At 38.5% G+C, this 13812-nt stretch overlaps 3 protein-coding genes across 3 annotated transcripts; 1 reads left to right on the top strand and 2 right to left on the bottom strand.

The window, feature by feature from the left end:
- Nucleotides 1-4539: 4539 nt before the first annotated feature.
- On the bottom strand, nucleotides 4540-5858 carry LOC135709641 (nucleolar protein dao-5). Its single transcript, XM_065232025.1, has one exon. The coding sequence runs from the start codon at nucleotides 5788-5790 to the stop codon at nucleotides 4573-4575; it is 1218 nt and encodes a 405-aa protein (XP_065088097.1). The 5' UTR covers nucleotides 5791-5858; the 3' UTR covers nucleotides 4540-4572.
- A 161-nt stretch (nucleotides 5859-6019) lies between these two features.
- On the top strand, nucleotides 6020-9784 carry LOC135709497 (uncharacterized). Its single transcript, XM_065231876.1, has 5 exons — nucleotides 6020-6111; nucleotides 7669-7755; nucleotides 8529-8638; nucleotides 8704-8798; nucleotides 8853-9784. The coding sequence occupies exons 1-5, from the start codon at nucleotides 6079-6081 to the stop codon at nucleotides 9692-9694; spliced, it is 1167 nt and encodes a 388-aa protein (XP_065087948.1). The 5' UTR covers nucleotides 6020-6078; the 3' UTR covers nucleotides 9695-9784.
- Nucleotides 9705-10741, bottom strand: Ccs (Copper chaperone for superoxide dismutase). The gene is made up of 3 exons (XM_065231916.1): nucleotides 10613-10741; nucleotides 10341-10530; nucleotides 9705-10283 (listed from the first exon to the last, which is right to left on the bottom strand). The coding sequence occupies exons 1-3, from the start codon at nucleotides 10679-10681 to the stop codon at nucleotides 9808-9810; spliced, it is 735 nt and encodes a 244-aa protein (XP_065087988.1). The 5' UTR covers nucleotides 10682-10741; the 3' UTR covers nucleotides 9705-9807.
- Between the last annotated feature and the right edge of the window lie 3071 nt (nucleotides 10742-13812).

Consider the following 13812-nt stretch of genomic DNA (forward strand, 5'->3'; position numbering starts at 1 on the left):
ATTTCGTATTAAATAATAACAAAATATTTTGTTAATTTACGCCTCAGTGTTTTTTCTGCGTGTTGTTACTTAAGTCAAAGTGTATTTACCAGGATATTCGGGAGAATTATAAATTACATCTCCTTACGTGCAGCCCATTCATCATTTTAGGACCACCGAAATCATCTTAGCAACAAACAGTTCGATTTATTCACTTTAATAATGAGAAAGCGAAACGACGAACGTACACTTTTTACGGGTTTCTCAGCGCTGTTACTTAAGTCAAACGGCATCTCCATAGAAATCGGGTGACTTAAGTAACATCGAAAACTATTTTGATCGGAAAGTGATTACGTCAAAAAGCAATTTGACTGGTAAATAAATTTAAAAATGGGATGTGATCCTATATTCGGACAGTATATAGTGTAATAGCAGGAGCATCGATTGACGAAACTCATTTTGATTACAATTGTCGCGACAGAAGTCTGATTTCATATTGTGCTTTGATTATGCAGTCAAGACATTTTAAATCAAAGCAACTTAACTTGAAGTTCTGCTGTTAATTTCTTGTTTAAAATTTGATTTAAGTTCATCTGTCGTTGAACTAACGATTATTGTTTATTTATTTTGTTTAACACATTTTAGGTCATTCGTGACTTAACCGAGGAGAGTATAGATTCATTATGATTAATTTATCAGTGTTTTAATATTGTGAATTATTGTGAAAATTCCCGGGCTAGAATTTTGTTTGAATAGTTGTGTTGCTGTAGCGTCGTGCTAGTGTGTTCCGGTGCTACGCCTCCACTTCCGGAAGCATTGGTGTTCTGCCCCTGGACAAAAACCGGGAAAGATGAATTTGCAGATTAGACTACGATGCTTCCACGTCGAGGACACAATACATAAGCGGTGAGATCTAACTGATTACAACTAGATATAAAAATATGAAATGCATCCTACTAAATACGTGCCATCTACAAAGCAGGAATTGCTTTGATGATGGAAGTGTACACGCAGTACCAATATACATTTTATATCGGTACTACGAGTATGCGGGGCTTGTTGTAAGTGAAAGTAACCTCGGAATGGACGTGAGTGACCAGACATTCTGAAATGGGTTACTGAATCTCAACAGAGCTATCACCTTTCAACTTCCGGGCTAAAATTGTTTGCAATGAGATCAGTATAATAATGATAGATTATATTGCAAACATTTTTCTTCCATAAAAACACTGCCGGACAGCCCGCATAAACGCGAACCATAAATTGACCTTACCTAAAATGGTTAAAAATTGTTTATAATCCCTGCTAAACTTTAACTGAAATGGTTATGGAACTCGAGATGGAACTTTACATGAACGTTTAATGATAAAGTTTCAACCTTATGTATTATGGTTTTTTGGAACTGGACCTTACAAATAATGGGTTGTTAAGAACCATTACCATTCCAAATTCTTGTTTTCTCCATACATTTTCAGAAAGAGAACTATATAAGAACGTTTTTACTTATGATTTGAGAACATTAATGGTAATGGTTATGGTAGTCAGTAAGGTCCATTAATGGTTTTGTATTATCGCTCAACTTTACGTGGAATATATCGTGAATTGGTAATCAGTAAATTACAGGCAACCAATTCACGATATATTCCACATAAAGTTGATCGATGTTACAAAATCATTCGTGGACCTTACTGACTACCATAACCATTACCATTAAAGTTCTCAAACCATAAGTTAAAAGGTTCTAATATAGTTCTCTTTCCGAAAATGTATGGAGAAAACAAGAATTTGGAACGGTAATGGTTCTTAACAACCCATTACTTGTAAGGTCCAGTTCCAAAAAACCATAATACATAAGGTTGAAACTTTATCATTAAACGTTCATGTAAAGTTCCATAACCATTTCAGTTAAAATTTAGCAGGGATTATAAACAATTTTTAACCATTTTAGGTAAGGTCAATTTATGGTTCGCGTTTATGCGGGAGTGGAAGTTGGATTGTATATACATACATACATACATAGCAGGAGCATCGATTGACACTGATAGCTCGACTTTGTTTACCTTTGTTACTTTCGACGTAATGAAAATTTGCTCTTGAATATAAATATGCAATTTTGTTGTCCTTTGGCATTGACGAGTGCACGGATGGATTTGAGTTCACTCACTCGACAAAAAGTGACACAACAGCGGGGCCCTGTTTACTAAAAATGAACACATATATGTTCATTTTTAGTAAACAGGGCCCCGCTGTTGTGTCACTTTTTGTCGAGTGAGTGAACTCAAATCCATCCGTGCACTCGTCTATGTTGTTTTTTGATGCAATATGGTCACAACTAGAAATACTACACTGAACCAAATTGTCCATACATCAATGTATGATTATTGCTTCACTTGAGCCCCATACGGATTATTTGTCTATTTGTGAAAGATTATCATTCTCTGATTCAGCTCTCAAAGCACAAAAGAACTGAATAGCATTAATTCTAAAACAGGATGAATTTCGTTCTGCACGCTGTAAACCATTAGTTCTAAATCAGCATGATTATCATCTTTTCTTGGAAGACTTGTAATGAACAAACCGTATGATTAACATTGAGAAAGATACGGACTCGTCATACAGTTTCAAAATAAATTGTCATGCAATGTTTAAATGAAATATAAGAGCAATCTGAATGAAAAATATATGGAAGAAGAAAGCTTATTTTACAGTTTAAAAATTGTGATCATAACGAAATATATCTCTTCTAAATTGTTGGAACTGTAAATTAATGTTGTAAATGAAACACTTCTGTTTCATAAGTTGAACAATTGTTTTATTCATTTATGATAAAACAACCACACTAAATGCTGCACTGGGCCGGCCTCGCCCCTGGCGTCCCCATTGAACTGTGGATTCGCCGGTTCGGTCTCGTCATCCACGGAATCGAACCCAATCACGTTCTGTAGGAACTTGTGCAATTTAGGATGTTTGCTCGGGTTGTTTATGGCCTCAAAAAGCAGTTTGAAAATGTTGTCCAAAATCTGCTAAACGAGCTCATCCGCTGGTTGGTCTTGAAGATATCACTGGAAGATAAATTTGTTTTGTTAGAATCGTATTGCTTGAAACAAAGGACCTCCCTCCCAGTAACTTACTGAAGTCTAGGAATTTGAATCAACCAGCGGATGTTGTTCTGATTACACGTTTCTGTCGATGGCCACTTGGCCAGTTTGTAAAACTCCACTCGTTCGGCGACTTGCCGTAGTACGAAAGAGGCAGTTCGGCGTTCTGGTACTTGCTTTCCTCAAAGTCGCTGACCACCTCCTCGAGGGGGGGCTGGATCGTGAACAATCCACGGGCACTGAAGCATTCTTTTTTCTCGTTCGCTTTTTGGTGACACTCCCCGTGGTATGCGAAAAAAACTGTGTACTGCTATTCGAGAGAGTCACAACAAGCTGCGCAAAAAATGGTAAGGCCAAAACGCAATGGGAGATTGAAACGATATGAAAATGAATCGCATGACAGTTGTTGTATGATTTTCGTTATGGGGTTCACTTGGATGATTTTAGTTCATTTCTGTTCTTGAATTCATTTATTGTTAATACCTTTCAAAATTTGAACGGTACTTCATTAAGTGGTTGATGTTATTTCCTTATATGATATTTATGATGAATCATCCCATTTAATGTCAATTATCAGTCAATCGGGTATCTCATATTATTTTCGATGTTAAAGAAATCGGATAGCTCTGAATGATTAATCATGCAATGACGACATGGTAAATTCGCTCAGTGTAGAAGGAGAGATGAGCGTAGAGAATGTTTTGAGCCAAATTAAATTGTCAAAATCTGAGCCAAACGAACATTCCCATTAGATTTTTTCCGATGATTTCTTATTATTATTAGATTAAATTTGAGAGTATTGCAATGGAACAGAAATTCAATCACCCTTATCTTTCGTGTGCTTCTCAAATTCAACTAGTTTTTGGAATCAAAAGCAATATTCTAGCTCTATTGATTGATTGATCTTAGTTGGTTAATAAATGGCACCAACAAATGTGCAAAATATTGCGATGCAATCAATTATTAATTTACACGTAAATCGAATCAAAAGTAAAAGTCATGTGAAATGCTAAGTTTTAGCAAGGGTTGCAAGATAATTTAGATACAATTCCCTGCTGCCGAATTGTATTTTGTTTTCTCCGCCCATCTATCCTTCTAGTATTTCTAGTCACAACTCAAAAAAGTAAAGCCATTTTTGCATGACAAAGCGGTACACCTCAAATAAAAAGCAGTAAAATTTTTTGATCGGATATTTCATAGAATGAATGAAACACACTCGATTCACTCCAATGGAAATGAAAAGATTAATAAAATTGAAACTTAGCACAGAAATGCAGAAGGTTTTGTGAACCCAAATTTTCAAACATTGAATGAGACAATTCAAATTTTTCGACTTGTCGCCAGTATTGCACGAAACCGACGATGTTACTCCGACCCCGTTCGGAACTTCAAACAATGACGCGTCGCTATACAGGCATTCTTTCCAATAACTTTTACACGCTTTTTACGTTTATTAAAACCAGGGAAACAGCGCAATTTATTGCAAAACATACATTCAGAAGCCGTACTTACTTTGCGTTTGCCGTCGCGATTGCCGATTGGAGGACCACATGGCCTCCAGTTCCTGTGCGTTGGCTTGCGCTTTCGTTGCCAGATAGGTGATGTGCGACTTTCGTTTGCTCGTACAGGTCCAGTCGCCGGTGAGATGACCCGTCGGTACGTACCCGGTTTCATCCTGCAACTGGCGACGCATAAAGTCCTCCCTCGAGGGAACAATGTCCGCCGAGCTGATTTCGATGATGTTGACCTCATCCAAGCGGGCTCGTTTGGCCTTGTTGCCACCGATCAGTGACGATAGAGCCCGTTCATTGGCCAAGTCGTTCGGATCTTCTGAAGAGCGAGGGACATACTGCTGCAGTCCGCTGGTGCCGGGTTGCTCCTCTGGAACTTCCGGTTCATCGAATTTCTTTACCGCTTCTGCCATTTTGGCAGCACGTTTTGCAACCATTGCATTGATTTCGTTGGCGCTTATTTCCGGCAACTTCTCTTCCATGTTCAGTGAGAAGAAGTCCAACTTTTCGTCGTCATCGCTGTCTTCGCTGTCGTTTCCGGTTGCTTTGACTGTAGTTTCCGGTTTCTTCGCTGGAGGCTTCTTGGGTAATTTCGGTTCCGGCTGAACGTTCCTTGGTCGATTTGCAACCGAATCCGGAATAAGACGATTGACAATCGGTTTCGATTTGGAGGCCAGTGGACCATTCTGGGTGAATGCGAGCTCCGATTTGGGTTTCGGCAGCATACTGATAAGGCCGGTTGCTTTGCTGGGAAGTTCCGCTCCGATGATGGGTTTGGCCTTCGGCTTTACATCGTCGTCGTCTCTGAAATCCCTCAAGGAAGGTATAGTGATTTGAACCTTACCGTTCTTAACGTTCGGTCGGATGCTAGCCAGTGAAGTTGGCAGTGGAGTCGGTTTCAGTTCTGGGACTGCTTTCTTGCGTAGAAACTCGTCATCTTCTTCCTCGACGTTCAGATCGTTGGTGACCTTCTTGGGAGCAGGCAAGGGTAGATGGGTTGTTGGTTCATCTTCGTCTTCTATAGGATCCTGTGAATCTTGGCTGCCAGGTTCTTTCGGTAAAATAGTGTTGGTGGTCGAGGTCGTACTTTTCGAATGTTCATTGCCTTCGTTTGCAAGAGACGCTACATGTGATTTTGATTGTTCAGCATCCTCTGGATCTGAATCTCCATCACTGCTGTAATCGTATGCAACTAATGACATTTTTTTTGTGCAAAAAAGTTAATTTTTATCATAAAAATGTTAGCACTTAGAAATAAACAAATACGCTTGACAGATGGTCACTAAAAACAGGTATCAGACAATTACACCGTACATGTTTGTTCCTACTGCAAAATGATTCATTACTACTGCTGCTATCGAAATAATAAGCATCAAGCGGGAATTCTAGTATAGTGAAACTAATTGTGTTTTAAAAATGAAGGTCGGAAGCTTTTGCAGGATTAAATTCTGAATTTGTTTAGAGCAAAAGGAAGAATTAAATAATCAAAGATGATTCACCGGAAAATTAGAAACATACTCGAGGTAATACAATTTAAATTACCCTTGAACTAAGTTGAAGTACAGGTTCTAAGAAATATACAATTATCGCAACTTGGGTGCCAATGAGCGCAACTCATGTCATTTGGACTGCTGTACTGTTTTATTCACACGAGAACTTGAAAGTACCCATTAACAAGATGCCTCCGGTAAAATGTGTAACGGCAAATTGGCAATGTTTGAAAAATCATTGCTCAGCAATTCATCAATAGATTTTAAATTTATTTATACGAATAAATCTTTAAAGTTTGAAGTTTCAAATGGCAGCAATAGATTTGAAATTTGTCAATAAATGGCTGAGTTATGATTTTACAAACATAGCAAGTTTTCCGTTACACATTTTACCGGAGGCATCGTGTTCGGAGTGTTAATGAGTTCAAATTTACCCATTTTGTTCAAAGTGGCTTAATTCATTAATGAGTATTTTTTATATTTTATATCTGTTACCCATTAATGAGTAACAGTTACTCATTAATGGATAACATACTTTTTTTCCTTGATTTATTTTCCGTCGATCTTGTCAACTCATGAACCGGGGACCAACGTCTTTACTTCCCTTCCGAAGGAAGGCGTGATCAAGAGATGTTATGCCTCAGAACATCCCGGCGGCGCCGACTGGGACTGAACCCAGGCCTGCTGGGGTAAGAGGTAATCACGCTTACCACAACACCACCGGCGCCACTAGCTAACAAATAATCATTAATGGGCAATAAAGTTACTCATTTAATGAGTAACTTTTCTTCAATATGCGTATTTTTTAACCCTTAATTCTAGACTAACATTTGAAAGGGGCGTAAGAGCCAAAATGTAAACAAACCATATTTTGCCACATATAGAGAGAATAGTTCACAAACTACTCGATAAACACGAAAATGTAGAAGAAAATATCACTTCAAATCATCAAAAACGTTTCTTCTTACATGGAGTATTTCCAACTTTCAACTCTATGATGCATCTGGTTGTTACGCCTTGCACCAGATCTACGAATTATATCGTTTTAATATGCCAAACGTATTGAGTCTGTAGTATCTAGTCACGCCCGATTCATTTGAAATGCATCCGATTGATAGTTCACGTGTAAACAACGAACAAAAAGAAGACCAAAAAATCTCCGGGCGTAATTCCACTCTCACAAAATTTGCGAACGAAGGACCAAGGCGGAACAACAAACAAAATATCCCGAGGGTGTACTTCCACGGCGTATCACCAGTGTTGGCAGTTCAAAGGGTGGATGATCCGGGGGGTAACAACATGTATGAACTGATCAGGGCGTATGATGTTTTTTTCTCGATTTCACGACAAAGAAAACTTTTTTTGAGTTTTTAGTGATGCATGATGATAGATTACACTATTAACTATATGTCAAGCATATAAAATCATCCAGAAAATGGAAAGTCGTGAAATAGGATTAATTTTTAGGTCATCAAAATTCAGAAGCGATTTTCTCGATATGGTCATTTTGGAATTACGCCCTTTTCAAATGTTAGTCTAGAATTAGTACTTTCAAGTTAGCATATCGGGTAATTTTATCACATTTTTCAGGAAGCAACCGTTAGAATCAATAAATTACACGTACCATACGAGAATGAATTCCGAGCTCAAATCCAGTATCTCAATCTGCGGGAAAAGGTAAGTCTCCAGTTCCGAAAACTACGATGTTTTTAAGACTGTGAACCATTTGCCGAGTTAAATTAGTTCGAAAATTCCTGTGCTGTCGATCGACCGGTGTTCGAGAAGAACATAGCCAAGATTGTCAAAATTTAACTTAAAATAATCAAAATTCTGATACATTGACCATTTGTCACTTGCTGTCTAATAAAATAATGTATTATTAATTCATTAATGTAGTCCCTTCCCGTTTTTGGTAGCACATAATTTTTGTTTTCTTCGCCCTCTAGAAAATTCATCGAACGCTTTTTTTTCATTTGTTATTTTACTAGATCATTCCTTATAAGAATTAGAGATGCTTGGTATTTTATGAAAAACTGCATAGAACGCAGAAACACAAATTTGAGGAAATAAATAGTTGATGAGGTCATGTTTTCCAAAAACGGAATGGTACTGTAATACCACAAACAAACAGACATAACTCTCGCACGTTGTTCATCGAACAAGCATTTAACGGACAATTTAAAAGTATCGTAGTTGGTAGTACCGCTACCTGTGGCGCGCATAGTCAATTCCCTTGCATTTGACGTTTACACACTACCGCCATCTGTTCAGTGTAGTGCCCACCACAGTGTACTCAACAGATAGCGGTAATGTTTTAGCGACAATGTTTTACATTGAGAAATATTCAATGTGTTATGTCTGTTTGTCTGTGGTAATACTATCATGCTTTCAACCAACAATGTTCAATCAATTTAAGAGAAACTATTCCTTACTCTTGTGACTATTTTCAGGATGTATTCCGCCAGTTTCTTTTCGCACATGAATGGAATCTGGGCAGTTCAAAGATGCTATCCGTGTCCCAAAAGGCTGGAATTATCACCGCTAGCGAATATATACTACGGTAATGATTATATCCCATTACTTCGTCCTATGAATCGCTTAAATATCAAAATATTACTCTAATAGATTACGCTCCCGAGAAACGATCCAACAGGTAATGAATGACCTTCTTGAAGTGGAACATGTTCTGCTAGCAGATCTGGTCAGCAATTCATTGTTAGGTAATTCATCATTCTCATTTGTAAACTATTCTTGAACCCTGGTAAATTTCGCAGACACGGAAAGCTCCACGACCCTGAAGGCAGTCCTGCATGAAAGTTTCAGCTCAGTGTTGGACGATCTGATCACCGATCCTAATGTTGTTCCCTGCAACTATTTGGAAAAGTTGAAGGTCCATCTAAATGGCCCTGAGCTGACACAGGTACGTTTGCAACACATGCAGCTGCTATTGGCGAAGGAAAGTACCTGTACCTTAGGAGAAGCCATAGGATTGCAAGCACAGTGGAGATCGGAATGCAGCGAACGGTGCAGTACTTCATTAGGGCGAATTATGAACGAAATTGTTGTCGATCAAGGGAGTTCCATTGAAAGTCTTTTCAGCGTGGCCAAGGCGGGGAGTGTGTCTTGGAAATACTTTCTCTCGTTGCTTCATCTAGTGATGATTGCTGTCGAAAGGAACAAGGTGGAAATTGTTCGCGTTAAAGGGATTATGAAGGATCTGTTCCTACAGATGGTAGATTCAGGGGATTTCCAGATATTTTTAATACTGATGATAAGCGCCCGGGAGGTTTGTGTTTCGAACGAGGATGTTTTGGGTACATATGCCGTTTGGTATAAATCGACGATTGGGGAGATGAGTTACCGAATTAAGAAGGAACAGTTTGTACGCGTGGTGGAATTGCTGACAAGGATGATTGGTTTGGAGGAAGACCCGGAATTGCTGAAAGTTCATATTAACATATCAGTGTCTACGCCACCAAAATGTATGGAGCTGATTGTGGCCTATAAACAACTTTGCAGGGCTCAGCTAGCAAAGCTGCAGAATGAAAAGAATCGTAGCAGTGCAAGTACGGAGCATGCAGAATGCGAAATGTCCATTGTCATCGATGATGATTGAAACCGAATAGTATTTAGCAATTTTAATATAAATTTACAGTACCTCCGCAGTCGTATAAGCATACCTACACCTTATTGATTTGTTACATCCATAGTCCCTAAAATTATGGCAATTCATAGAGCAGAGTTGTCTTCTCGTCGTTTAAAACCCGCTAGAGGCCTGTCCCGTTCGTCCCAGATTGTAACTCCATCGCAGGCGCAGATTTTCTTATAGTTTTCGAAAATGCCAGCCGATCGTGCAATTATTCCACAAGCCAACCTTTTGTCGGCATCAGCTTCCGCTATGACAACCGACCTTCCGATGATATCCCACACCGCCAACCGATCATTTACAAACCGTATCGTTGCCCTACCGTCCTCGTCCGAAGTGATATCATTGGAATCATAAATCGTGCCTACCGAGGCACATCCTTCCGATATATCGCCACATTCATGGACGTTCAACTTGTAGGGTCGATTTGCTTCCAGACCATCTATAGCACCATCCACAACGGCACCTTTCTCGTTGGCCGTTAGAGCACAAAACCGAACAACCCCTCGAACCTTGGTGGATTCGTTTCCATGGTCCACCATTGAAACAGCTGACTGACCTGCGAACCGAGTTTTAATTAGTCTTCAAATTTGCGACATCCTTTCTGCAGTATTACCTCCAAACCCGGATAGAACGGCTCGCCTACCGGTGGCTTCAATTCTCCGTTGAATGTCGGTCCACGGAAGGCTAGTATCCACCAAAACGCTGCCTTTAGCCACATCAATGTCCACCTGGCCTACGCCTTCGAGCGCGGTCCGTACTTTGTCTGCACACTTGGAACCGGATATCTGCACCGCAAATTCAATCTGCGTGTTTTGCGTCGTACACGGACAATCGAGAAAGGTTTTCGTTATAAGCCGGTTTATTTGAAAGCAGGTTTTTACTTACCTTTATGCTGCCTCTATCGGTCATTTTTTGCTCTCTAAATATTAGCTGCTTCAGGAAATCGATGAACATTAAATTGAATGTAAATTTATACACAAATTAAGCTTAAAAAAAATGTATGTGCGGTTAACACTGTCTATACCGCATAGAAAACTAATTTGATAACAGGAAAAGGTAAACAAATAAACAAAAAGCGTCAAATCAGTGCCAACATTTCAAAGGGGCGTAATTGCATTTGTAAACAATGACTTTCGTCTTCGATTTCTCGCGAATGAAAGCTCACTCATGAAAATGAATGACACCAGCAGGTAGAGAAATGTTTCCTGTTCCAGCTTGCATTGGTAATTTGGAGGGGTGGGCTTTTATTTGCGAGAAATCGACGGCTAAAGCCATTGTTTACAAAAGCAATTACGCCCCTTTGAAATGTTGGCACTGAAATAGCGTTTAAATTACACCGTCTGACTTTACACTGATCCCTACAATAGCACCCACTTTTGTGCAATATGCACGGAGGTAAGTTAGTCGGTAAAGGCGCACAGTTAAAAAATTTATCACATGAATTTCACATAGCTTTCCTGTGATCACAACAGCAAAATCACATGAATATTATGAGGCCGATGATATTCATATGAAAAATCACATAGAATTAATGTGATCGCATGAATGTTATGTGAAATTTAGCTGAATTCTATTAATTTTGATTATGGATGAAAATCATGTGCGTTTCCAATGGAAGCTACACTGAAACAAGGACCATAATTAGGCACAAATGAAGTGACAGACGACTAAGTGGCGAAGAAATCAATTAAAATAATGTGGTTCGCTGTAATAGAATTTTCTTAAAAACTTGTGCCATCATCCGCCAGATGGGATAGTATTTTTGTTTTGGTTTTGCACAAAGTTGATTTTGTGTACAATGATTCTTTGACAGTGTGCAAAGAGTGTATCATTTTGTCATTTTTTTTATGCATTTCAGTTGTGAGTAGAGTGAAAGAGATAGAACCAAAACATTCTAGTACATTTGGTGAAAATGCTAGTTCAATCCAATAGTAGTGTTGCCATGTGGTATAATCCAGTAGTAGTGGTGTTGCCATGTGGTACACTGAAACATTGCAATAGCAGGTTAGTCACCAAAGTTTTCGTTTGTGATAATTAGGTATACTATTTTACAGAAAACACTTATTTTCAATATAACCACGATTATTACGGTTCAATCTACTTTGATTTCAGTAAAGTTTGCTATATGAATAAAAGCAAATTTACCATAACTCTGGCAAAACTACTATGCTTGCTCAAAATGCATAGTTCTAGATAGAGCTGGAATAAAGGCGAATGTCGCAAGTGTAAACAAACTGAGGTTAATACATCACGTTATACTACACAGAAAAAAAGTTGGTGAATATTACATCCAAACTGCTGCAACCAGGTCAATCCATCGGCTGTGTAATATAACGTTGTACGATGTACATCGATTTTTCGAACAAAATTACATCGATTGATGTAATATTGTATCTGCTTTTTGCTATTACATCATTATTTCATACATCAGCTTGAATTAAATTGATCGATCTTACTTCTTTTTTTTGCTGTGTACTATTAAAATGCTACAAAACGATACTAAAAATGTTTAGACAAATAATGTACTTTCTTAAAAAAAAACGCAAAAAACATAAGGGCGGTTCCTCCCATATACATAGATGGGGCGAAACCTAGGGGAAGGACAGGTCCAAGTATCAGCATCAATATCGATGGTGGAAATATTCAATATTTTAATATGTGTGATATTTGCGAATCTTATACTTAGTCTGACACTTGTTTTTTTTTTTGTTTTTGACTATTTTTGGTTTGAAGTGTACTTTTGACATTCGTTTGATAAAAAATGGATTTCACACCAGATGCAAGTCATTCTTTGATGATCTTGCTGGCCACTGCCACCAAAATCCGCTCCTTGTTCTAAAAAATTCGGCATTATTTGTTAGCTGATCTCAGTGCAAATAATCGGTCGCACTTCTGTCCCAGAAAATAGTCATTAATTTCCACGAATTCTTCATCGTCTGCGAACCAATGTGCTGTCCTCCCATGGAACGGGAATTGACTGACAACGCCTCCCCTGTAAACGGAGTCCCAGAGTGATGGTTCCGTGGTCGTATTACACTTGATTTGCCATGAGCCTGCAACTGGTAAAATTTGCTGCTGGGGGAACGTCCAGTACCGTTTTTATCATGAAAAGTCGAAGTCAAAATCGATCAGAGCTATCGAAAACGAAAATCTAGGCAAAAATGAAAGCTGCAGTAAACATAAACAACAACGGTGAAACGTCATTGAGTGTATGCGTTAAAGTTACCCTGTTATTTTTTTACTTTGAAGCTGTTCGCTTGACAGTAGATATCATTAATATGTATACTAAAAATTATAATAATTACCAATTTGAGCAATTTTTACACCAAATATTACTGCAGATAAGCTGTACTTCCCCTAGGGCGAAACAGACATATTTTCTCCATACAAGGGAAAAATATAATTTGATTTTTTCACTACTCCTTGCAATTACCGGTTGGTAATCAAAAGAAAACATTGTTAATCTGATCGAAATAAGCAAAAACACCCCAACACATGAATTTATCTAGAATCCAACAAACTGTAATAGCATAGAGGTAACTCTAAGACTAGAAGGTCCCGAAATAACGTGCTCAACTTTTTGGCTCAGCTCTGGTACTCTCTTCGGTCCCAAGCTAATCGATTCACCCCTCGAAACATAGGAAAAACCAATAACCCCTCATTTTATCTGTCAAACTTTCATAGCGAATCGAAACAAACATTGCGTAGTACTTGAATTTCGACTAGAATGGAGTACGTTAATCGTTTGCTTGGGACCACTAGGCTAGTCAAGTAGTGAGCCAATTTAAAATCGTTAGTTTCGTATTGATTGTTGGTATAATAGGTCGATAGTAACAAACTATCAGGAAAAAAACGTAAACATTGAGGCGAAACAAACAATGTCAAAAACTAGCAGGTGAAACATAGGGGCGAAATAGCTTTTGTGAACGCAGCCGGGCGAATAAACGGAATGAACTCAGGGCGATACAGGATACTAGTCATTGGGACTATTTCTAGTCTGTTGATGCAACCATAACAAATAAACAAATAAACAAATCAAAAGGGCGCATGCAACATTTTAATTTTTGTTCGAGTTGTATGTAAAA

The sequence above is a fragment of the Ochlerotatus camptorhynchus genome, unplaced genomic scaffold (genome assembly GCF_037179485.1).
Source record: "Ochlerotatus camptorhynchus isolate MF236.1 unplaced genomic scaffold, CSIRO-AGI_Acam_v1.1 ptg000361l, whole genome shotgun sequence".
NCBI classification, from domain to species: Eukaryota; Metazoa; Arthropoda; class Insecta; order Diptera; family Culicidae; genus Ochlerotatus; species Ochlerotatus camptorhynchus.

Excerpts from the sequence above, each read along its gene's own strand:
- LOC135709641 (XM_065232025.1), bottom strand. The coding sequence starts at position 5,790 with ATGTCATTAGTTGCATACGATTACAGCAGTGATGGAGATTCAGATCCA.
- Ccs (XM_065231916.1), bottom strand. The coding sequence starts at position 10,681 with ATGTTCATCGATTTCCTGAAGCAGCTAATATTTAGAGAGCAAAAAATG. Across the intron at positions 10,531-10,612 it reads CCGATAGAGGCAGCATAAAG|ATTGAATTTGCGGTGCAGAT; the intron begins GTAAGTAAAAAC and ends CAAAACACGCAG. Across the intron at positions 10,284-10,340 it reads CGTTCTATCCGGGTTTGGAG|GTCAGTCAGCTGTTTCAATG; the intron begins GTAATACTGCAG and ends CTCGGTTCGCAG.
- LOC135709497 (XM_065231876.1), top strand. The coding sequence starts at position 6,079 with ATGATTCACCGGAAAATTAGAAACATACTCGAG. Across the intron at positions 6,112-7,668 it reads AAATTAGAAACATACTCGAG|GAAGCAACCGTTAGAATCAA; the intron begins GTAATACAATTT and ends CACATTTTTCAG. Across the intron at positions 8,639-8,703 it reads GCTAGCGAATATATACTACG|ATTACGCTCCCGAGAAACGA; the intron begins GTAATGATTATA and ends TTACTCTAATAG.